This window comes from Girardinichthys multiradiatus, chromosome 23, assembly GCF_021462225.1.
Source record: "Girardinichthys multiradiatus isolate DD_20200921_A chromosome 23, DD_fGirMul_XY1, whole genome shotgun sequence".
NCBI classification, from domain to species: domain Eukaryota; kingdom Metazoa; phylum Chordata; class Actinopteri; order Cyprinodontiformes; family Goodeidae; genus Girardinichthys; species Girardinichthys multiradiatus.
In genome coordinates this window covers 47,940,465-47,966,548 of record NC_061815.1, presented here as the reverse complement: position 1 = coordinate 47,966,548, position 26,084 = coordinate 47,940,465, and the positions used below count along the sequence as shown (strand labels likewise).

The 26,084-nt window shown below is 39.1% G+C and overlaps 1 protein-coding gene across 5 annotated transcripts in view; it reads right to left on the bottom strand.

The window, feature by feature from the left end:
- Positions 1 to 26,084, bottom strand: part of si:dkey-237h12.3 (teneurin-3) — a 216,822-nt gene that overhangs the window by 82,561 nt on the left and 108,177 nt on the right. For all 5 annotated transcript variants that reach the window (XM_047353423.1, XM_047353424.1, XM_047353425.1 and 2 more), the window contains exons 6-7: positions 14,336 to 14,461; positions 5,576 to 5,790 (exon numbers count right to left, since the gene is read on the bottom strand). In XM_047353423.1, coding sequence (XP_047209379.1) covers positions 5,576 to 5,790; positions 14,336 to 14,461 — 341 coding nt within the window. The remainder of the gene's footprint in view (positions 1 to 5,575; positions 5,791 to 14,335; positions 14,462 to 26,084) is intronic.

The following is a 26,084-nucleotide window of genomic DNA, read 5'->3' as shown; positions in this document are numbered from 1 at the left end:
AAAAATTAGTCAAATAAAACAAGTGTAGCATATTTAGTATGCAGCTAGTGGATTTCCTCTGATGGCTGATATGCAAAGTTTTAATACAAGAAACAGCCAGAAGTGGATTGTGTATACATAGCAAATATTCAAGTATAACAATTGTTGATTTTCCTGTGGCAGGTATTTGGAGTTGATAGTTATTGTCTGGAGAGGTGTTTGTGTACTGATGGAGCTGATATGTCTCTGAGGCAAATGCAAAAGCTACACTGTAAACTCCGATGGGAATATGAAATATATTATGTGTTTATTACAGTCTGTTAACTTAACCTTGACAGTGTGGTGAGAAAATTATTGTAGCTGAAAGTCAGATTGGTTCACTGCTGCTTCACCTGCATGAAATAAATAAAATATGTATCTAGTAATTCATTTAGTTTTTTCCGATTAAGGTCAGCACGTCATGGAACATTTTAATGTCTGTAATGTTTGAATTTCTTCAAATTATATTTATTAATATAGATTTCTGATTATCTAATTATAACTATATATACCAAATATTACAGGTCTAGGGCATTTATCTTTCTTTTGTTTGGGAGTAAGCATGATAGTATTGCTATTTGCTCCTCTCAAAAAAACATTGACTTACAGGGTAAACACAGTTATTCCTGCCAATGAGTAAAGAGCTACCTCTGCTCTCATTGCACCTGCTCAGCAGCACCTGAACCACAGTTTGACTGGAGATGTAAAGTGTAGCAAAAAAACTGTGCAATGCATACAGTACAAACAAACCCCAAAAAGGCTGCAGGCTGCAAAGTAGCACAGAAGATGAAGACAGCAGATCCCCAGGCTAAAGCAGTTGTTAGCTACACAGATGTACTGTGTCTACACTGAAGTCTGGGGCTGGAAAAAGAGTCTGTGGGTTGATAAGCAGTGGGATGCATACAGATTGGACCCTGTAGATGCTTTTTGAAAGAGCAGCAATATAAACCCAGAGATGAGGCTGGTGGTACTGAGTTTTAAAGCACAGTTCAATTTGAGTTTTCAAATGTAGATCGCTAATAATCATGCATTATGTTACAATATATGAAGGAAAATATGTTTATAGAATAATTTTAACAGTTTACATAAATGCTGAGATTCTGCAGATGTACAACAGTCTGTTTCTTCAAGCATGATGGTTGCCACTATAGTTCAAAGTTGACAAGGTTATTTTGACGCAAGCACAGCCTGACATAAATAATCAAAAGATATACATCATAAAAGCTGAGATTTACACATAACTTTGCTTCAAATAATTTATAAAATATCTGAATGTAAGGAGAAAAAAAGGACATTTGAGGGTTAGTACAGTGTACACTTTTGTTCTTTTTTTTACCCTTTATTTTGAAATAATTCATCTTGTTATAGTCTGTTTTTCTTTCCATTGTATTTCATGTATTTATTTTGTTTTTTTTACAGGGATAAACATTTAGAAAAATGGTTCGGATTTAATGAGGCTAGCTGGATGAAATCCATCCAACCCGATTATGTGGAAGCAGCTCAGTTTGCTGTTTCTGCAGCATAAGAAGTATTGTTTTCTCTCTTCCACCAGTCTCAAACACGGTTCTCTGACTTTGGAAAGAACTTCTAGGAACCATGTTCCTACTAAGCTCAACAATCTTTCACTGCATGTACACCTTTTCATGCTACCAAGGTGCTATGTGCCCAAATTACATGTATCTTCAGCAGACAGTCTATAGTAGCAGGTTTTGTGAAGCTGAAACTGATAATGCGAAACACATAAGAGCTGCAAACAATTCTGCTTGTTTTTTTTTTTAGGTAAACATATGATACCGTCATAACATATTCGGAGTTCAATACAGGTTTTTAATAGATGCTTTTATTTTTTATTCGTAATAAGAATGGGATATTCATAAAACACCTAGGGCTTCAGCCCCAGATGCCCAGGTCTAACAACCCCCATAGTTCTCTACAAAGGTTGAAAGAAGCATAAAAAATAAATAAAACATTTTTGTGATATGCAACTGTTTAGCTGACCAACAAACAACAGAGAAGGGCATAACGTAGGAGAGAGGTCAAGTCAACATTGTGGTTCAAACCCCTTTGAGAAAAGCTGAGGGGGTTGGGGAGAGATATTAACCTGGCATAAGTTGACTTCTTTGTGTTGTTGACTTGAGGGAGAAGTAATAAAACAGTTCATCCCAGAAGCCCTGCACCCCCTGGCCAAGCACATACATCTTGGTTAGCTGGTGTGAAGCGCCCCTAACTCATCTCTATCCAATAATATAGGTGAATAGCAGTCATGAGACCAAGTGTGGCCACGTTCCCAGATGCTTCTTGGAAAGAGGAGAAAATCCTGTGCATTCCTAAGTCTCTCCTAAGTCTCTGAATCGAGTGAACTTTGAGCCACACAACTGAGTGCAAACCCTGATAAAAAAAAACTAAAAGTTTGTGTCTTTCAACTTGTCTGATTTGTATCATCACAGACAGACACTCAATAGCTGATGGAGGAAGTCTATATTTGAAAAGGTGAAAAGGTTGTTGCACTTAAATGCTGTCTTGTCTTCCAAGCAGTGAATGCGATGAACAGTCAATATCTCTCATTGGGGTCTTTCATGCTCAGTTAAGTAAATGTATTGATTTGTTCCCCCAGTACCTGAGCAGAATGTAGTTTAGAAAAAGACACAATGGACACAATGTTGCACATTGACAAGGATGAGTGCCAGAATAGCAATGGCTTATAGCATACAAGTAGTGTCTTGTTAATAAGGATGTTTAAGACTTTGATTTTGTTCGGTTACCTTTTTCCTTTCTTTCTTTATTTTTTACCTTGGAAGTGCAGACTAGCTCACCCATTGTTACTTATATTGAACTTTTTTTCCCATCAAAGTGTGGCCCTAACACTTTACACTTAAGTAAAGCCCACCTTTACTAAGAGCGAATGTGGAGAAGGGGAAGCAGAGAGCTTTTTCTGTTGAGTGTGGAGGAAAATAACTGCCTGTGAGCTTTCATCACCATCAGCACAAATCAGACATTTAGATGCCGATGTGTCATTCAAGAGATGTATGTCAGACATTCTAGAAACACTTCAGTTTGCTGTTAGTGCTTATTCATCGGAAAGGAAACACAGATAACTAAATTATTTCTATTTACAAATGAGCAGATGTTCAAAACCCACAATGCAGTAAGTGAATTATTGAAGACAAATAAATTAGCATTCACTTTTTTGAGATTTATGAAAAAAACAAAAACATCTGGGATAGCAAAAAGTTGGAATGAAAGAAAAATTTAAATGATTAATTGATTATATTCGGCAAAAACTGGTTTTAAATTTGAACACAGGTGTTAAATTCTGGAAAAAGGTTTTGTGAAACCATAGAAAAAGAAAATGTGAAATAATAGATCAATGTCATGACTTTTAGAACAAAAAGAGCTTTTATATGATGTTCAGCCTTTTAGTATTAAATGACATGAGGTTGCACAGGCTACATTAAATAACAGTGTTATGAGGGGAAATAATTTGGTATTGCTCAACGTCTAGAATGAACAATCATCAAAGATCCAGAAAACTGGGAAACAGTTTGGCAAACAAGAGAGAAAAGCACTGACCAATACTGAATCGTGAATGGTGAATGAGAATCTTTTCTCAGAATAGGTCTTTCTTATTTCAGAATGTGAAATAAAAGTCTCCTCAATATATTTTAATGGGAATCGTCTAGACAGAGGAGATGTGTCCACAAGTGTCCTGCTTCTATCACTTTCGAAACATCACGAGATAAACGACACAACAACTTGCTTCTTGAAAAAAATACAAGTATATACAGTATATTATTTGGGGCCACTTGCTTGTCTGACTAACTCGACATTACCAGTGGAAATGATCACCACAGGTGGAGCAATGCAAAGTTTGGGCGATTCTTCAATCTGAAGCACTTGATGTAGCATGAGATTACAATATTTTTCAAAGTTTTAAAAAAGGTTTCTGCCAATGAATTAAAGAAGCACCTTCAGTTAAATCATCAATTGACTCAGGTAAAGTAGTTGCATCAATATTTGTGGATTTTAAAAAAGGTGTGATATTAACTATGATATTAATGTTCAGACGTTTTCAAACATGATTTTTTCTGAAATAAGTTTAGAGTGATTTAAATTGTGTGTTATAGCAGCACTTTGTTCACAGTTTACAAGTGGTGAGAAATTGTCGTTTTGAAAATAAATATAGGTGTACCCCAAGGCTCACTTTTTGGCCCAGTTTATTTGAGTTAATATAAAAATGTAGCGTAGCTTGAAAAGTCATGTATTGCTCTAAATATTACAACAAGCTGTCAATGTGTTTTTTCTTTAAGCTCTGGTGTGTCATTGTGGGTATTGATTTAAATTTAAATATTAATAGGAAACCCAACAAATAAGTCTCACAAGTGAAATATATTGCTGCAAAGTTGGATTCCTATTTCATACTGCAAATATATCTCCATTTAAATCACCATGTTGTTAAGGAACTAAATATGGTGAACTTTTGGAAACTGCCTAAAATTACTTCCTCATGCTTATTAGTAATTGGATACATGATCCTGCGCCTCAGTATTTAGTAACCTTTTACTTGATTTACTTACAATTTCTAGTTGAGTTTTTAGTGGAAAGTAATAGGTGGCTTTATGTAAAATATTTCTGAGATAGACAACATTTGTTCTATGAGGGGTCAACATGTGGAAATCTGCAGAACTAAAACCAAACTCCAGTATAATTTTAGAATAAAATTGAAGCTGTTTCATAGCAAAATTCAACTATGTAGTCCTGAATGATTGACATTATTCTTCCTTTAATTCAATGGTATTGTGTTTGACTATGAATTACTTGATTTCCTTTTATTGGGTTTTAATATGCGTTATGCTTTAAAAAAGATGTTACACTGTTTCTTAATAATAATAATAATAATGAGTGTGGGGGAATAAAGCATGGGTAAATGAATGCTGTTTTGTGAAACAACACTTCTCATCACGTCTTTAAATATGTGTATTTTATACACTGCATGTGTATTGGTATCAAGGGTGTGGAATGAAGCATAGGACAGCGTAACTTACTTTTGAGATGTCACTGACTCGCTTAATTGTTTTTCCAATTTCAAGTATTACGTCATAATTTGGGAATGAAACTGAAATGTTAAATGAGTGCTACCAAGTGGTCATATAATTAATAGATGAAATATTAGTAAAGTTGGTCAAACGGTCAGATTTAATTTCAGATTAAAGCATCTGGCATGATGAAGTGGGTCTTTCTTTGTATGAATCATGTTGTATAAATCTAAGTAATGTAACTTGCCATCACAAGGCAGATACTCAATAGTTAGATTGAGGTATTACTCAGTTTTGCATCTGTATTTTAAACCTTGGACCAGGCATTGCTCATACTTTAAATTCTGAAGTGTGTGGTATTTGTTAAACATAATTACTTGTCCCTATATACATAAACTGAAGTAAACAAAAGGAGGACCCAACATCTGTAAAAACCCAACAGTAATAGCATAGCAATCAAAATCAGTGTGTCTTCTGTGTTCAGTACAAAAGTACAAAAAGGAAACGTTTCAGGATTCCTTTACCTGAGTATGAGATGGAACAAGACCCTTTCGCCCATAGACTCCAATCAGTGCGCTCTTCTGCACAGAGATGTTGAACTTAAGGAAGTGGGGCTGCTCCATGCTGAGCTGAGAGCGCCAGAACACCCCTGGTGGGACACTCTGAGCTGCCCTCTTTCCGATGTCCACCTGCCCGGTATCAATGGAGTTGTTTTCGGGTTGAAGGATGCTACTCTTTCCTATAGCAACATTAAGAAAAGACTGTGTGACACAACCAATAACATAAACAATTGAAACATCTGAATTACAGTTCATACATTATTTCTGTTAGGGTTTTTCTTTATTGTTGCTTTCCAATGTAATCTTATTGCTTCAAATAGGACAAGACATAACAGTAAGATTTTCATATCTCTTACAAATGGGCTGTGACCAAGCATGACAGGATTAAAACCAGTTTCCAAGGCTTGTTAACCAGTTATAAAGAAAAAAGGACCATATATAATTGTATTTTTATAGCACAATGACATAGAAATGTCCCACCTTGTCTTTGGTCCTTGCGGTTCATGGAGTGAGGCTTCATATCAGATAAAGTGTAAATGGAATCTGTCAGAAACACTTAGAGCTACCTTGCGAGAGCAATAGCTGCAAATCAAAACAATTTGTTGAATGATGTCCTTCAACCGTTATATTATAGTGCCAAGATTCAGTGGGATGTTATACAGTGTATGTAGCACATAGTTACATGAAAAACTGAGGCGTTCAACCGTTTATCACCTGAACTAATTTCCCTGTTAAAAAGAAAAACGCATGAAGTCCTTGCCATAACAAAGCTGTAGCTGGCGAAGGAATGCATATAGAAGATACAGAGCAAGCTTTGCTTTACCCCTTCTCTTCAGAGGTATTGTGGTGTGCCGACACATGCACTGTAGCTGGGACTATATCTGTTTGTACCAGACCTCCTTTATTTGCATGCCTCAGTGTTGGGTGTGTAATGAGGCCATTGCCTGTCACTTCCGCTTCAGTCAAAGAGAGGCTTGTAAGCCAAGTTTACCTCTGGGGAGAATAATAGCTGGCTATTGATTGCCTTTAAACAGTCCAAAACCTGCCTCATGCTATCTTAATTAGCAGTACTTATGAGGATTTAAATCTAGCCCAGTTTAAACAATTGAGCTTTTGCCTGGCCTATTCAACTCAATTAATGCTTTCATGGTCATGCATTTTAAACAGCTGCACTGTGCTTGGAGATTCATTTGGTTGCTTTTTGCAGTCAGGGTGAGCTGAGATGGCTTGCTTGGTTGTTGATAAATACACAATAGGCCAAGATTATGATTAGAGACTACAGAGCTTTCTGAAGTCACCCAATTGGTTTTCAGAAGGTGAAAGATCTCTATAAATTTTACATGCTTCAGCTTGGAGAGGAAAGTGGAGGCTATATTTTGTGCTATAGCAATTTGTTATCCTTAATTGTCATTTGAAACAGATTTTACTTTAGGCCTGTAGAGTATATGTTCCTTTTAGATGTAAATGTATCCATTTTTCACAGGTGTGAAGTGCAGTTCCGGTAAGAGCTCTAGTAAGAGGTTTATATTTACTCGGCACTACTCAATAGGAATCTCATGTTATGTGTCATGGGCTTCCAAATGATTAATTTGACCTTTCCTTTTTTTCCAGCAGGAACAATAAAACATGCCAATTTCAGTGAATTGTAAAATAACAATATTTGGATACACGAGAGGGCTGAACGATGGCGAAGTTGGTAGCTCTGTTGCCTTGCAGCAAGAAGGTCCTGGGTTCGAGTTTGCATGTTCTTTCCGTGTATGCATGGGTTCTCTCCGGGTACTTCCTCCCACAGTCCAAAGACATGCCTGTTAGGTTATTTGGTCTCTCTAAATTGCCCTTAGGTGTGTGCTTGGTTGTTTGTGTGTTCCCCAGCGATGGGCTGGTGACCTGTCCATGGTGTAACACCGCCTCCAGCCCATAGACTGCTGGCACCAGCTTGCCACTATGGAAGCGGTAGAAAATGACAAACTGACTGGATACACGAGTTTGAACTCGTGTGGACTTTCTCCAATCTACATTACCAGTAGAAGGTTGGACACACCTTCTTCTTCCACAACTCGTACTCGTTGTCTTCCGCTTTATCCGGAACCGGGTCGCGGGGGCAGCAGACTCAGCAGAGACGTCCCTCTCCCCAGACACCTCCTCCAGTTCCTCCGGGGGGAGTCCAAGGCGTTCCCAGGCCAGCCGAGAGACATAGTCCCTCCAGCGTGTCCTGGGCCGTGTCCTGGGCCTCCTCCCGGTGGGATGTGCCTGGAACACCTCTGGAGGAAGGCGTCCAGGAGGCATCCGGTATAGATGCCCGCCGAGCCACCTCAACTGGCTCCTCTCGATGTGGAGGAGCAGCGGCTCTACTCCGAGCCTCTCCCGGATGGCCGAGTTCCTCACCCTATCTCTAAGGGAGTGCCATGCCACCCTATGGAGGAAGCTCATTTCAGCCGCTTGTATCCGGGATCTCGTTCTTTCGGTCATGACCCAAAGTTCATGGCCATAGGTGAGGGTAGGAACGTAGACCAACCGGTAAATCGAGAGCTTCGCTTTTCGGCTCAGCTCAGCTCTCGCTTCACCACAACGGACCGGCACAGTGCCCCCATTACTGCGGCAGCCACACCGATCCGTCTGTCGATCTCCCGCTTCTTCCCCAATTTGTCTATATATGTAGTCCTACCTTTTGGAACTGTTGGAAAACCATTCCAGGTGACTTCCTCATGAAGCTCAACGACAGAAAGTTTGGATGTGGAAAGCAGTAATCAAAGTGTGGGGGGGATATTTTGACAAATCTAAATGATAAAAGACATATTTATTTATTTCACATTTTTTTATTTGCTACATAATTCTATATACTTCATATGGCTTCATAGTTTTGATGTCTTCATTATGTATCTACAATATGTAAAGTTATAAAAATGAGGAAAAGCCATTTATTGGCAAAGCTGTGTCCAAACCATTGACTGGTAGTGTACACAACTATTAATATTTGGTAAATTGTTCTTAAGCAAGTTATACCTAAACCACACATTTGTTACACCTGAACCCCACATTGGCAAGCATCTGTCATAACGCTGACTGATTCTTTGACCACTCTTTTCATTAGAATTGGTGGAGTTCATTTAAATTGGTTGGTTTCCTGGCACAGACCTGCCACCAATTCCAAAAGCTTGATATTAGCCTGCTTTATCTTTCCCAAAACAAGCTTTATGTGAATCCATATCCTGTTGGAATAACCCAGGCCCAAACCATCAGCCCAGGAACCACTGAGGCTCATGTTTGCTGGACTGGAAGCTGCTTGAACACCTGCACTCACAGTGAAGGAGATTTTTATGCTCCAAATCTAAAACCTTTGAACTTGACTGGAATCTGTAGCTGCCCACAAGCAAATGCCAAATGCTCTGTGAAAAAAATAAAAAATAAAAACGTTTTATGGTCAGTGGAGAAAAAGATTCAGTTTGGAGGAGTCAAGATGAGGTTTTAACCTTCAGAACAATGAACCAGCTGTTAGAGGTGGTGGTGGCAGCATTGTAGTGTAGGGCTGTTTTGCTTCCAGTGGTACTGGTGCATTACCAAACAGGGTGGAATAATTATGAAGGAGGAGTACCTCCAAATTCTGCAACTTCCCATCAAAACAACAGAAAGACAACTGATACTTAGTCATCATTGGATGTCCTAATGGGCCATGATCCAAACACACACCAAAACTGGTTCTGGAATGGATAAATCAGAGTAACAAAAGCATCCTGGAAATGCCATGAACTCAAATATACTGAAAATGTATGAATTACGCTAAAAAGCAAGGTTGATGACAAAATAAATAATTAAATAAATCTACTAATTCTATTAAAAAGGGTAATCAGGTATCTATGAGAATTATGCCAGAACCTTGCTTATGGCTACAAAAACATGTTTTTATCCAACTTGCAATGAGCCTTTTTAACAAACCTTAGTGGTTGTCTTTGTATCTAAATAAATACATTTTGGTTTGTTTGCATAATTTGGAGCATGCATGAATTAGCTTTTATTCCATATAGTCTCCAAATAGTTTGAATTCAGGTCTAATTTTTTTTTTGTTCCAGATTCTGGCCCTGTATGTTTGCAGTAAGTCCACAAGTCTGTTATCAATTGGAGAAAAAGATTTGCAAATCCATAGAGGCCCTGGAAAAACCATACAACAGTGGTGTTTACAGTCATCTAATTTATTTTTCATGCCAAACTGTGCAGTGCTGCAGGAAAATGAAAGCGAACTGAACACAGGCGGCCACAAGCTGGTATCAAATGGCCTGCATGTTGCTGTGCTCTGGCAACTAGCAGAGGTCATATTCGAAGGCGACTGTGGTTCAGCAGGAAGAGTAGTCATCTTGCAATCAGAAGGCTGTGGATTCTATTCCAGCTTCCTCCTGCCATATGTCAATGTGCCCCTGGGCAAGGCACTTAACCTCAAGTTGCCTACCGATCTACGTATCGAATGTGTGAGCGTTAGTGAGTGCGATTGGGTGAATGTGGCTCTAGTGTAAAGTGCTTTGAGTGGTCTGCATGACTGGAAAGTCACTATATAAGTTCAGTCCATTTACCATATTAGATGGCAGCAAATCAGTTTGGCCAAATATTTCCAAAGAAATGCAGCTGTCTTTAAATTAGCAGCATATCACTGCTTTATTTATTCTGTGTGATCACTATATGTTTAAAACCAAAAATGTCCCCACAAACAGGTTCTGTATTCATATACTTTTGTTTTAGTTATGTCAGTCAATTAAACTGTCTGAAGCTATGACTGAAAAGAAGCTATGACCAAAACAGTGAAAAATCCTTCATCTGACATGACAATGTAAACCTAAAATGAACACAAGCCATATTAGTTAAAGACAATATCTGGTGTGTGATTTCTGCAGATATTCAGATGAAGATATTTGCTGATATTTAGATGATTTCACAAATGGTCCACAGCTTCAGCACCACAAGGACAGTGATGGGCAAGAAGAAGCAGGTCAGAAACTCTGCTGCTGCTTCTTTCTGCTGACTGATTGGAAGCAGGAAAGGCTGCTCCTGTGTGGGAGGAACTTCTTGCTGTGCAAAATGCCAAAAATCAGTTTCTGTCATTGTCAAAATTGAGGTCCATGTACTGGTTTCATACAAATTTATTGTTAATTCAGAATAAAACACCGTGAAGCACATTTCAGAACTCCTGTAAGATTTAAAATGCATGTAATAAGAGCCAAAGGTTTATTTTCAAATGTCATATCACCCTACCGCCCCCCCCCCTTAACATTTTAGCCCAGGAAGGGGTTTAATGATGGGAAAGTTTTACTGTGTTCAGATCTTTTAAGTGGCACACTACCAGGATTGTTTGAAACCCCTAGAAATATGTGGCAAAAGTAAAACATAATGCAATTTTTTTGTAACTAATTTATTTAACATTTTGTTGAAAACCATAACAATCTGCTGTTGTACCATTAAGACTATGGAGCACAAAACATTCAATGCTTTTCTGTTTGTAATTAATTTAGATTTTGACTTCTCCAGCACCTTGCTAGGAATCTATGTTAAAACCCAAGACTTCAGCGTATGCTATTGGATTTTTTTTTATTTTGACCAACGCAAAATTGAGCATGTTTGTGAAGTTGAAGAAATGATACAACTTTATTTTTTTTTTTCAAATAAAAATCTAAAGAGTACATGTGCATTTAGCCCATTTTACCATGAAAGCACCAAATGGAGCGGGAGATTGACAGACGGATCGGTGCGGCTGCCGCAGTAATGGGGGCGCTGTGCCGGTCCGTTGTGGTGAAGAGACAGCTGAGCCGAAAAGCGAAGCTCTCGATTTACCGGTCGGTCTACGTTCCTACACTCACCTATGGCCATGAACTTTGGGTCACGAGATCCCGGATACAAGCGGCTGAAATGAGCTTCCTCCGTAGGGTGGCCGGGCACTCCCTTAGAGATAGGGTGAGGAGCTCGGCCATCCGGGAGGGGCTCGGAGTAGAGCCGCTGCTCCTCCACATCGAGAGGAGCCAGTTGAGGGCATCTATACTGGATGCCTCCTGGACGCCTCCCTCGGGAGGTGTTCCAGGAATGTCCCACCGGGAGGAGGCCCAGGACACGGCCCAGGACACGCTGGAGGGACTATGTCTCTCGGCTGGCCTGGGAATGCCTTGGGCTCCCCCTGGAGGAACTGGAGGAGGTGTCTGGAGAGAGGGACGTCTAGGTGTCTCTGCTGAGTCTGCTGCCCCCGCGACCCGGTCCCGGATAAGCGGAAGACGACGAGTACGAGTACGAGTATGAGTACAAGCACCAAATAAAATCTGATGTATACAAATGCCTTCAGATGTTCAACATTGTGTGCTTTATATTCATTATAAATACAAGGCCTCAGAGGTGCGCTAGAGAACACTATTGAGCAAATAGCACACACCACACCTGATAGGTCAGGGATAATGTGGGGAATTTTAAAGCAGGGTTAGATGAGAGCCAATATGCTCATAATACTCTGAATGAGATGCAGAAAGCCACAGTTCAGGTAATACAATCATTTTAAACATGGTGTTGGCAGGGTCATGCTGTGGGGATGCTTTCCTTCAAGGTTTCAGTATGCACATGTATGAAGCTGGTAGATGTGTACCCCAACAAGCTTGCAGCTGAAATTCTAGGGAAAAGTTCTTTTACAAAGTATTGACTATGGAGGGTATAACATATATGCATGTCACACTCCACAGTTATTCATTATTTACTACAGTTTGGGGTTATAGAGGCATCGAATTTCTCTGAAAGTCAAGCTCTTCAGCTATAAGAGGTACATATATTTTATTCAAACGATGGGAGTAAGGAAAATGTTTTAATGTTAAGACAAAGCTTTGTTTTTAACATTTTAACCTAACATTGACTTTAGTAAGAGCAATAAATTGCTGAAAGTTTCACTGGTAAGCGCTGTGATTGCGTTTTCCAGCTGGGTCTTATCAAGACTCCAGTCTAAAACCAGGCTTTCAAACAACTGGAAGCGGTTCAGCTGAGTTCAAAGTAGTAAATATTTAAATTGTGTTTGGGTCTGCTTCAGTTTTCTAACCGTTGAAAATATCCACTCAGTTGTTTTTCAAACACTCTTGAGTGTGGAGGATGGCTACCTTGTGCAACTTCACCATCAGTTTTTAAGCTGTCTGCACTTTTAAAAACCAGAAATATTAAGTAGCATATGGGTTAAAAAATATCTAACAATACAGTAACAAACAAATTCATTACAAATTAGTACAAATGACTAAAATATCATTTTTCAGTTAATTATTATCACTGAATTTCCCCACTAAGGGAGAGTAAAGGATAGTTTTTATTCTATTATCATAGATTAAACAATAAAAAATTTTTTAAAAAGCACCATTTATTATTTGGAAGAATGCAATGCAGCCACACGGAATACAATTTTATCTTTCTTTGTATTACGTTTAGGGTTTCATCCTAAACAGTTTTGGACACTTTGCAGACTATAATGCATCTAATACCTACAATAATATTACAGTAGTCATTTCTGGACAAAACAAACGCACTAACTGCTTTCTTAAAGTCAGCAAAGGGGAGTGAGGGCTTGTTTTTAGTAAGGGTTTCAGCTGATTGAGATGGATCTTCCCAAAAGAATTTATCTGTTTATGAAGTTTAACAGTGGTGTCAGAATCACCTCCGAAAGACTTTTAAAAGCTACCGAAGAGCCTAGAACACCTACGAGTAAGTCAAGGTGTAAAAAAGGTAAAGAAAATATAGTCTCCTTAATACTTTTATTACAACCAGTCCAATAACACCTTAAAAGAACATTCATTTTATTGCAAATATAACTTTCATTTGAAGATTGTCAGCATAGCTATGACTTAAATTTGACATGTTTGATAACTTTAACTGAAGCAGAGTCAGGAAAAACCATTTGGACTGAGAAGACATCCTTGAGGGATGCCACATTAAAGCAGAAATGACGATGATGAAACACAACTCAGCTTGCCTAAATATAATTTACATAATTAAAGAGGATTTCCTTTAATGAAAGCACAATGCCTGAGTTGAAAGAGTAAGATGCCAAGATCCAAAGTGCTCAGTCCTCCTGTAGATCTAAAGAGTCTAATAAATCTTTTATTAATGATAACATTCATTAAAACCTTTCAGAAGTATTAATATAGTGCTACAGTGAGCTTTTGAAGCAACATGGAATATGTTAGTGGCAACATGTGTGTCGAGGAAGGCTCAAAGGTTTTTTCTGCTTTCTGTTTAAAGTTAGCCAAAACAGTTCCAGTCATAAGACTGGTTTTAATAATGAAAAATGTACAAGAACCATGCCCAAACAGACTAAAACATGAGGTCATAATGTTCAGTAGGACTAGTACAATTGGACTCATACAATGTCTAATCACTTGAACTAACACAGAAAAAGAAAAATGCCCCAAGTGATGAAAAATGAAAATAAAGAGAGAAAGAGGTCATAAAGTGGGGAGTCTTTGTGAGCTGACTCTAGGAATCTTTGGTACAAAATCCTTCAATGTATTTATTTATGTCTCCATCCAAGTGTGTCAGACAAGTCAACTTTTGCTTTGGTTTGACACCACTGTGAATTTAGTAAGACATAAAGAAGCAACAATATAGTGCATTTAAAAAGCAAATTAAAACAATGTTTCTGTATTGGTATTTGAAATAAAGCCAATAAGAGGCAATAATTTGAGACAGCAGGATTAATTGTTCAGGAGATGTCAGTGCTTTTATTCTCACCATCAGCAGCCAGAGCTGTTACTACGCTCGACTGGGTGGGCCCTGCCTTTCCAACTCCTCCGTTTTCAAAAGCCGGCTGGTTTTCCAACTCCTGAAGCTGCCAGTTGAGACCAAAGAGGTGCATTGCTGTGAAAAACACAGACATAAAAGGTAAAAAATCACTGTGTGGGCTTGTAGAAAACAATAAGCAAAACGCAAATGGTTTCAAATCACCAATCATGCCACTTACAGACAAAAGACCTGTGGGAGTGAGCAGTGCAGGCAGAAAACAACAGCTGTTTAACTCCAAACATTTGCCTCTACATTTAGTTTCCTGCGGCAAGCGGGCCACGGGTGGTATTTGTGAAAACCTTGCAGCAACACAGGCCAGACAAAGTCATTTCAATCGATACTGTGGCGTGTTTCCTCTGGGAGAGCTGTTCATTAAGGTTCTGAACTGTCAGCCACTGCATGAAGGAGAATAGCAGCCGAAGTTTCTATTTTGACACAAAGCTTCCAGTTCAGATAAACAGATGAGATCCATTGGAAAAGTCTTAAACTCCCCAAGTCTAATAAGTAACAGATGCTGCTACTTTCGTGTGAAAGACTTTTAAGAAAGTGGAAGGTAGAGTATTGAGAGAGATGCTCACAGCAGGGGATGGAAGCGAGAAGGTTAGATGCTGCAACACTCCTCTCATTGTCTTACATAACTAAAACGTGTCTGGCTTTCATTCAGACAGCCTGCTTTATTGTCACAGAATTGGATGCAATCAAACTGTGCTCTTGTTGTTTTGGGAAACTGAGGCGTTTCTGCGAGCGCAGCGAGAGGGCTTATCTCCTTCAAAGTCACCAGCCAGGGGAACATGCTGAGGAAGCATCTTGATTTCCGACCATTTGATCTGCGGGAGGAACTTTTCTCCAACACCCGTTACACGCTGGGAAGATGGATATCGACTGCAGCAAATAACATGAGAGGTAGATACGGGGCCAGAGAGAATATCAAATGTGAAGGAGACCAAAAGAGAGATGGAAAACTGGTACGAACAGCATGTCAATAGATACTTTGTCAAGAAACAGGGAGCGTGTGTGCTTTTAAAAAGCCCTCTCATGAAAACACATGGAATCAGTGCAATGGGGAAGCATAGAAGACGTTTCCTTGGTAGATCAACTGAACAGGTGTGGCTTTGCCTTATATTTCAGTCAGAGAATGCAGATTTAACATCAAAGTGATGATATTTAGCCATCTGGAATATTCTGTGAAAACCAAAATCAGCCTCAGAAGCTATTACAGTAGTCAATAAGGTGAACCAGACAGGAAACAATTTCTTATTGTTTCATCAATAGTTTTAACAAGAATAAAATTTCTGAGACAGCAGCACCTAATATGAAAGCCTGTGAGATCTGAGTACATTGGCTAAAGTAGGAGAACAGCTTAAACTCTTTTGTGTCTTTGAGTGTTTCATCTTTATCTCAGTCAGCGAACTGGAACTTTCAAAATAATGCAAGAAACACTCACCAAGCTGGATGTGGTCAAACCACCAAGACATGAACACTTGCGTAAAATTGCAGACGGCCTAATTTCAAAGACCATTTTTTACCAGAAGAAATAGGACTGAACACAGCTTATTCTGGCAACTATGTGGCAGGATCTGCCATTTTGGGTTTTGGGTTTATTTACTTTCTCAGTTAGGTCTTTCTATTCCTTTGGGTTGAGTAGTTATGTCTGCTTATTCCTTCTGTAATCCTGATAGATTTGTTCCCTCTCCTGCCTCCTAGTTTTAGTAGTTCTTTCTCCCCTCGCAAATAGTTCCCTTGGTGGTTGCTTTCTCATGATTTTCTCCTCTGGTTATTAGTACAGTTCTCCTTACTTCTCTGGGTTTTCTAGTTTAGTTTCTCATTTAGAGTTTCTGTGCTTGTTTACTGTTAGGTTATTTATTCTTGCTGTATACTTCTAGTTTATTAGTTCCTTTTCCCCTCTGGCCTTAGACCCCCTTTTGTTATTATTTACCCAGTTGCTTGTTTCCCTTAAGATTAGTTGTTCTTTCCCAGCCTTGCTTTTTTGTGTGGTTCCTCATGTCCCTGCTTTGTCTAGTTAGCGTTCCTCCCAGTTAATTTAGTGTTTGCTTACTTTTTATCAGTCAGGTGTTTCTTCTGTTCAGTTTACTTTAGTTAATGGTAATTCTAGATTCTTATGCTTCATTTGGTTATTTATCTTTGCCAATAGTTTTGCTTAGATCTGTTTTCCCCTGGTTATGTTAAGTAGTTTAGTATCTTGCCCAGCTCCTCGTGTTCCTGGTTACCCCTAATTAGTGTCACTTATTCCCTCAGTTCCCTGCAGCCTGGTCCACACCTGCTACATGTTTCCTTTGATTACCTGCCTCCCTGTTTCATTGGTCTGCACTGCACTTCCCTCAGTTTATAAGCTCTCTAGTTTTCATTGTTCCCTGGTGGTCCCTCCCATTCACTACCCTCTTGTGTCTCTGTTGGCATTATAGTTCATTTTGGAAACTTCCTGTAAGTTTTGGATTGCTCTTGTAAATTTTGGAATTGTCTCCTGTAAAGCTTCTGAAAAACCTTTGGATTAAAGAAAAAAGCTTTCCCTCATCATGTTGCTGCCCAGTGCTTGTCTGCATTTTGGTCCACTACAGCCATAGACCGTGACACTATGAATACCGTTCTAATCAGGAGAGGAGGTCCTGAACTGGACCTTTAGGGAAAACCACAGCTTTTAAATGTAGAAAAGAAATTAGCTTTTCCCTGTTGAGTTTTCAATCTGGTTGTCAGATAAGGAACCACAACAAATTGAAAATTTGAGACATTCTGTCATTACTTTGCTCTTCCTCTTATTATCCTACATGTAAGTATCAACACAATAACAACACTGATGTCTTCAACTTTGATCAATGAAGGTTTTGCCAGCTTTATAAGACTTCTTATGACTTTCTTTTAACAGTGGCTTTTTTCATGGCACTCTAACAGTTGTCCTCTTAACAGATTCTCCCACCTGAGGTGTAGATCTCAGCAGCTCCTCCAGAGTTACCATGGCCGCTTCTCTGATTAATACTGTCTGTTCAAAGCCTGGGCTATTATTTCATTACCTAACCCTGTGTTAAACATCTCCACGACTGGATTTTATTTACTAGTATTTGGCTGAAATACACGCCAGCATTTCTTTTATTTTATTTGTAAAAGAAATCTGAAAATCATGTATTACAATTCTCCATTCTGCGATGGTCTGCCATATAATGCATTTTATGTAAGAGTATCAGTTTAAAGACAGGTGAACAGATATAAACACTTCACATATATTTATTTGTAAATAATTTTGTCATTTTCTTTTCACCTCATGATCATGCACTACTTAGTGTCAGTCTGTCTCATGAAATCCCATTAACATATATTGAGATGTGAGGTTGTAGGTTTTATAGCTACGGCCACTTTGACAAAGCACTGTAAATAAACTGATTGGGATCACTGAGGAAATGTTAAACAGTTGTGTAAAGAATATGAGAAATAATGAATGAGAACCAACATTTTACTTTTTCATTTCAATAAAAACTCATAAATAAACATGAATGTTGGGACTGTTTGAGTTTTTATGAAGTGTGTTTATGCAGCAAATTATTGCACTAAAATGAACTGCAGAATCACATGGAGCGGTTGAAGTTTCTTTTTTTTTTTTTTTTTAACCGGCAGAGTAGCACTCAGAATTGTTGTCTGGGTGCCAAGAAGAAGCCCAACAGATTTACTTTCACAAGTGGAGCATTACAGCTAACGCTTAAAGGCTCTGCTTGATATTTATAAAAAGAAACTTCATTAGAAACTGCTTTGGGATTATTTCAGCTGTTACGGATACGGAGACTGAAATGAAAAGAAAAAAAAATAAGAAGCACAAAAGAGAGAGAGGTGGGGCAAAAAAGAAAAGGGGAGAGAAGGAGAAAAGAATACAAGATAACACCCTGCTTGCTTCTACACCTACAGAAACATTCATATTAAAAGCTTTTTTACCAAAAGGTGCATGGTACTTATTAATGCAAGATGTATTTGGTGGTAAATATGGCTCGATGTAGAACATTTGTGCATCTGTTAACACCTGAATCTAAACACCTGTGGGTCTGAGTGTGAGCGTGCTTGTGTATACAAGGTTTCTCCATAACAATATGCAATAGTGAACATGAGGAGCCACAGACCTGCCCCCCCTGGACCTGGGACAGATACAGAGGAGATTCGATCCATAGACATCCAAAGGCCCCCCACAGCACAGGAACCCCAGGAGAACCATCGCCGGGACTACCACAACCCTCCCGGAGAAGAGCAGGGGAGAGTCCCAGGGGAACCACCCAGCAGCCACATTGCAGAAGCCCTAGGGAGCTACAGCAATGAGGAAATAGGCACCACTTTTAATGGGGGGTCTAAACTGATGCAGGAGAGGGAGCATTCCAAGACCCAACCTGACACAAAAAATAGGCACACACAATCACAAGCATACATTCCCACCCTCATGTGAACACACAGAAACACTCACACCCACACACCCAACGTAAAGACAAACAACAATGGACGCCGTACGCTCACTCATACTCCCCATACATACTCTATACTCCCAGGTGCCGATACCCCATAGGGGTAACCAGCCCCCGGAACCAGGAGGTGGTCCCCTTCCCTCTGGGAGTGGAGACATGCAGAACACACCCAGCACCTGAACCTGGGCTGGGCTAGCCTGGGCTGGTGCTTAAACCTGAGCGACCCCGGCCCGGACCCAGACCCCCTTCCCCAACCCCAGTCTCCAATGACCCTCATCCTCATCTGGAGAGGGGGCCATGTACAAAAGAGGGGTCTACATGGTCCAAACTAGCCCGCCAACCAGAGCCGCCACAGGATGAAACAGTCCCAACCCCCCAATGAATTCTGATCCTAACCTCATAAGCCCCCCACCCCCAATGAACCCCAACATGAATTTCCCCAGAGGGCCACCCATAACTAGGACACAGATGTCGAATACATGCCCCCGAACCCAAACGCCATGAATCCCCTCCCCACAGGGGCACACCCCCACAGGTGAGCTCCATCCCGAAAAGCTGACGAAGCCACACCCACACAGCGCAAGCTCCCTTCATTGAGATGTGAGATTGTAACCCAACAAAATGTGAGAAGGTTTTATAGTTACGACTACTTTGACAAAGCACTGTAAATAAACTGATAGGGATCACAAAGAAAATGTTATACAGTTGTGTGAAGAATATGACAAATGATGAATGAGATCACCTACCAACATTTAACATTTTCAAATCAATAACAACTCATAAATAAGCATGAATGTTGGGACTCTTATTTTGGTTCAGAGTTTTCATGAAGTGTGTTTATGCAGAAAATTATTGCACAAAAATGAACTGCAGTATCACATGGAGCGGTTGAAGTTACACTGAAAGCAGTAATATGATTGTAAAGCAGAAGCTCTGTCGGAAAAGAAAAGAATACGCCAACCTCTATAGAAATGATTGGCAGCACAAAATAAAAGTAGGTTAGTACATTACTTGAAGAAGAAAAAGTAGCTGGTTCCTTTCTTTGAAAATACCTTGAAGTAAAAGAAGAAATGCATTTGAGAAGCTGCTGCTTGATGGCAAGATTAAATCAGCTTTATCAAGGGAAATGCTGCAAGACAATTACTGCACTCACAAAATGAGTTTTAGCTTTACAGATATAGCATTTTCCCCCAATCATTTCACATTTAACGCTCTGCTTTAACCTTTAGGTCAACTAAACACTAGCTTCTTTCTGTTTTAACAACCCTACCAGACAGCAGTGTCTGCTGTGACACTGCTGTCCCCGAGGCCAGGCAGCCATGATGTTTAAAGTCAAAATGACAACATTTAAACTAAAGAAAAATGAAACAACGAACATATGTTCTCTCTCTGCAGGAACACTTTCTGGGTTGGATCCTTACATTGGAGCCCAAAACAATTTAAGATAATAAGTCTCTGTCCTCTGCACATCTGTCTAATTGTAGCAAAAACCCTGCATGAGAAAGGAAATTGTTTACAGTGGCGGTCTCTTCTGTATCAGAGGTACAACAGAACCACAGAGAGCAGTCCCCTCTTCTCTGCTCTCAGCGCCATCCGGCCTGGATCTCCACTTACCTCATCAACAAATTGCTTTGAGGTGAATAGCTCTCAATTTATAAATTTGCATAAGTTATTTCTACACAACCTAGGCTAGCTTAATTCATATTTATAGGTCAGGAGCAAATCTGTTCCAGAGTAAAAAGGTTGAAAAAGCAGGCTTTTAACTGCTGATGTCAAAATGTGCCCAGTGAAACATCAACGCCAGCGATGATGAAAAGGTTAAATTTGTAAGTTCACTCAATGCTTATTTGAGCTCTCACATCAACAAGGCCTTTCATGTGTTGAAGTGCAAACACCTTTTCCCCCAAAAAACCTAACATGGCCTTAAGAAAATCTTTCAAGGTGCTCTCACAGCAAATCCCCATATCTGGGTTATATGATTCCTGGTTGTGTTGCCACCAGACAAACACAAAGGTGTCACACATGGAAGCTATTTCTACTTTCTTGAAGCAGCTGGTTTCACAGTTTGTGTTCGAATTTGATTTCAAGATCAAAGGTCAATGGACCAAACAACTAGTGACAAGCAAATCCATTTTATGCAAAAACTGTTTATTTGTGACCTTAAACTGCTCTTATTATGAAATATAAAGCAAAATGAGTAGTTAATGTTTTTCTAAGTTAATTACTTTCTATGCCTCAATAAATAAATAACCTTCCTTTACACAGAGGAAAAAACAAAGTAAATACATTACGAAAACTTTAAGCAAAAAATATGAATATATTACTATTGAATTTGGAAGAGTTTTAAGCAATCCGTCAAAGGCAGAAAGGGCCATTTTCATGCAAAAACACATTATGATCTATTTTGCACAACAGATTCCTTTGCACAATGTTGGAATTTCTATTTTATGAATCTAATTTCATCAATCATTTTTCTTTTATCCATATTGATTATGCACATGTATGCTTTTTACTTGAAATATTATCTATATTCTACTATTTCTGTTCTATTTGATTTATTAGTTTTTCATTTTAAAAGAGAGAGGAAACCTAACATTAGCTTAGCAGTGAATTAAACATTTCCATGTGCAAAGATCCTCGATAAGATCTGAGTTTACTGAAAGCTTTTGTAGAGGTATGTGCAGAATCACTCATCAGTTTGGACATATATCATTCTATGTGTTATGGGGGAAGTGCTGTTCGCAGTTTTCCAAAACCCAGTTCAACCAGTGTTGGAGTAGAGACAACTTTCCAGAAACTCTGTCTATATCTTGTTTATGGAAACATGTAATTCATTTTTTTTATTAATACTAAGAAAGTGCAACAAATGCTCAGCCAAACACTGAGGTAAAACTTATCCAGATACAGTTATAAAATATAGCAATATTGAGCTTATTAATAATGGTGTTACGGCAGAATGCTGCGCTGCACTCAGGTGGAGCCCCTGCTGAGTGTGCAGTAAAGCCAAGGTGCCGACTGGGTCTGAATTACATTATTGTGTGACCTGGATCCAGATCAGTGTCTTGCTATTTAGATTCACTGGTACAGAGTAATAGAATTTCTAATACAGGCGACTTTTCATCCATTCATCAGAGAGAATACAAGCCCATCTGGAGTCAGAGTGACAACAACAACTGGGAGCTCAACAGCTTCTGGATTATGGAGCTAAACATTCGTTTATGCTAGAAACTCGCTGCTAAAAAAATACCCTCAGGGGATTGTTAGAAAGAAGCTGAGCAGCTTGGGGCAAAGATGTTGCTGATCTCAGGACTGTTTCTCCATCATTCCTAAATGGATAAAAACCCCTTCCACAAAACAGACCAAGGGTTTAATTTAGGATTCTGTGGCAAATGAAACGAGGTCAGACTGTCTTTGTTTTTCACTCACAGGAGTTTCGTCCATGTCCACGGAGCTATACGAGACACAACCTTTGCCGTATTACCTGAAAAATGATTACCTTAAACATTGGTACGATATATTTTTACAGGACAACAGATAACATTAAATAGGCAGTCATTTTCTGCCACTTATTCCATAGTGAGTCGCGGGGAAGCTGGTGCCTTTCTCCAGCACTCTATGGGTGAGAGGCGGGGTCACCCTGGACAGGTCGCCAGTCCATCACAGGGCAACACACAAACAGCCATGCATACACTCATTCATACACCTAAGGGTAATTTAGAGAGACCAATTAACCTAACAGACATGTCTTTGGACTGTGGGAGGAAGCCGGAGTACCCGGTGAGAACCCACGCATGCACGGGGAGAACATGCAAACTCCATGCAGAAAGATCCCTGGCTGGGAATCAAACCCAGGACCTTCTTGCTGCAAGGCAACAGTGCTACCAAATGCACCACCGTGCAGCGCTCAACATTAAATAATTCAGCTTTAATTCAAAGACATTATTAAGCACTGTAAACATTCAAAGGCTAAGGAGTAGGAAGTAACTGATCTGTCCTTTTCACAAAATCTGTTTAGAGCTACATGTTTCTGCACTCAGTCAGAGCAGCAAAGCTGAAATCGGTTCTGATTGGTCCATCTTTTATCGGAACAACTGTTGAAATTCTTCCCATTCAGTCAGATTGTCGTAATGGAAAAGACTCACTTCAGCAGGTTTACCTCATTTGAATTGCAGGAGCTGTTGCACTCCATTAGCCAATCCCCAATTTTGAATACAGCTTATCTTGTGAAGACTTAGATTTTTTTTTTTTTTATAATAAAAACACAAAGCAAATAAGTTAGGCTTTCGCTGGAAACTTCAAACAAGGTTCATGTTGTCAAATAACAAAAGCAGCTGTGTATGTATTTGTCTTGGAGATTATCTTTTTAATAATCAGGCTGCGTGAGCCGATAGTGGGAGAGTATTACAATTTGAGTGCACATTGTCACTATTTTAATCATGGCACCAGGTGGTGAATGCACGATATGAGAAGTTGTGGAAACATTCTCAGATACCTTGAGGCAAAAGTCAGAAGGGTGAATCTGTTAAACACTCAAACATACACATTAAATTCCCAAACTAAGTGAGTTTAGGCTTCAGGAACACTTGAGTCAGTAAAAAACATTTAGTAAACTACGGGGTAGAAAACTTCCGTTTTCTCTGCGTAATTTCTCCTTCTAATTATTGTTTGGACCTTCCTAAAAGAAGTAAAAGTAACAGGATGGGGTTATAAAATGGTTATATATATTCCATGTTACCTGTATTATCGCAATTTTTCCAAATTAGGCTGCTGTTGTCATCTTGATGCTGTGGTTAGCATCTGGTATGTAGCTCCTGATTCTACAGCAGGTAAAGGACTGTTCCCTTCCTGAACCCCTGAACTGGACGAATGAAATCAGAGTTTATGTGATGTTTCCACCTCAAAGAGTTGTGAAGCCCTTTACAAAGGACTTTACTACTATGACAGGTTGCTGAATAGTATTTCATTAGTCCCAAGGACAAGAAGAACAGCTGCCAGGCTGAAAAAATGTTTCTTTTCAATAAATGTCTATTTACTCAAGATCAGAACCATTATTATTTGCATTCTGTGGACTCTAAGTACAATTACAACTAAAACATTGTAAACAATAATTCATGTTGTCTTGTTAGTATGAACTTCATTTTGCTGTCAGTTAGCAGTCAGTTTGATATAACACTGAGTCAGGAAATAGAAGCCCTGCAACCTAAGATCTTCTGGATGAAACACATGAAATCTACTAACCTCCCTCTTGACTTTCTACCCTTTAAAAAAAACACACCTCGATCCCTTGATATTATCAAATTTTAGACCAAATTGTCATTTGCCCTTTCTCGCCAAGGTTTTAGAAAAACGTGTCTTTATCCAGACGGAACCATTTTTAGAAGACAATGCTATTTTAAAAAATCTTAAGTCTGGCTTCAGACCACACCATAGCACTGACTCAGCTTTGTTAAAAGTGTATAACGACATTGCCACGTCTGCTGGTGCAAAATGTCCTGTAGCTCTGATTTTGTTAGACCGAACTCTGAGTGTCACGAACACTAAATGTATTTTATTTGGTGACATTTGTTTCATTGATGTTTCAATGATGATTTTAAATTAAACAGTTCTGTTAAGAACCTAGCAGTAATATTTGACAATGATTTCAAATTCCATAAACAAACTGACTTTGTTGTAAAATCAAGCTTTTATTATTCATGCCTTCTAGCCAGCGCTAAACCTTTTTTTAAATTGTCCTGACATGGAGAAGGCCATTCATGTATTTACTAGCTCCAGAATTGATCACTGCCCTTTATTTTGGTCTCTCTCAGTCATCCCTCAATCGCCTTCAGCTTGTCCAAACTGCAGCTGCTGTCTTCTGATCGACACCTCCAAACGTGAACACATCACCCCTGTTCTATTCTCCGTACATTGGCTTCCTGTCCTCTTTAGAATAGACTTTAAACTTTTAGTGTTTGTTTTAAAAGCCCTTAATGTTCTGGTCTTACCTTATTTGTCTGATTTACTCAGCCTGTGTGTGCCTGGCAGGCCTTTGAGGTCTTCAATATCAGTTTTATTAGCTATATCATGGACCAGGTCAAAACACTGGGGTGATCCGACCTTCCCACTGGCACTAGCCAGACTCTGGAACCAGCTCCCTCTGGATTTGTGATATACCACTGATCTAAGTCTCATTAAATCAAATTTCAAAATTAATTATTGATTGATTGATTGATTGATTGATAGATAGATAGATAGATAGATAGATAGATAGATAGATAGATAGATAGATAGATAGATAGATAGATAGATAGATAGATAGATAGATAGATAGATAGATAGATAGATAGATAGATAGATAGATAGATAGATAGATAGATAGATAGATAGATAGATAGATAGATAGATAAATAGATAGATAGTTTGACATTAACAGTTTTATCTTATTATCGTTACTTTAGAAAATAATTCATTTATGTAATTCTCATTTTCATGTTGCTGTAAATTTAACATGAAGTTAAATGCAACTTCCAGCTAAACATTTTCTGAAGAAAATAACCGCTAGATTTGCTTATTGGAGCAGAGCTGGTTCTGTTTGGTAGGAACATCTCCTTGGTAATGTTTGGACAGGACCCATTGTGCCGGTCTGCTCAGGTGTTAGCTCCTGAAAATGCAGGTGACAGCTGACAAAGTTTATCCTGGATTATGAACTTGATTCAATCCTTGTATCCATATAGATTGCAAACATTACATTAAAACAAAACAAGTCTGACAGATTACCAGCAGAGATGTGGCTGATCCAATCTGATATCAAGATCGGGTTGTTACTGGTGTCGTTCTTTCGACTGGATATCAAGCTGAGGACAGCAGGGTCTTGTGCTTTTGCAAGTCAGACATTGACTGATTTTACTCTGTCAGCCGTTTACTTGTTGCAGAAGCTCTGTGTCACTAAATTAGTCTGGTGCTCAGCATCACGTTCATCAGAGATATTTCAGTGATAACAAAAAAGAGAAAATACAAGGTTTACGGTATGTTTATGTGATTTTACAAACATCTAGAGGGTGGAAAGCTGTCTCACATTTTTACAGTAATGATAATGGAGAAGAAAACTTTGGAGCTCCAAGGAGGAGCAACAGGGACCATCAGCAGCAACATAAAAGCTAACATAAATCCAGAATGTTGCTTAATTTTAATTTTTGATCTTTAACCTCTGTATGAGGAATCTGGAACTATTGGGAGCCTGTTGGAAAACTTTGACCCAAGATAGAAAT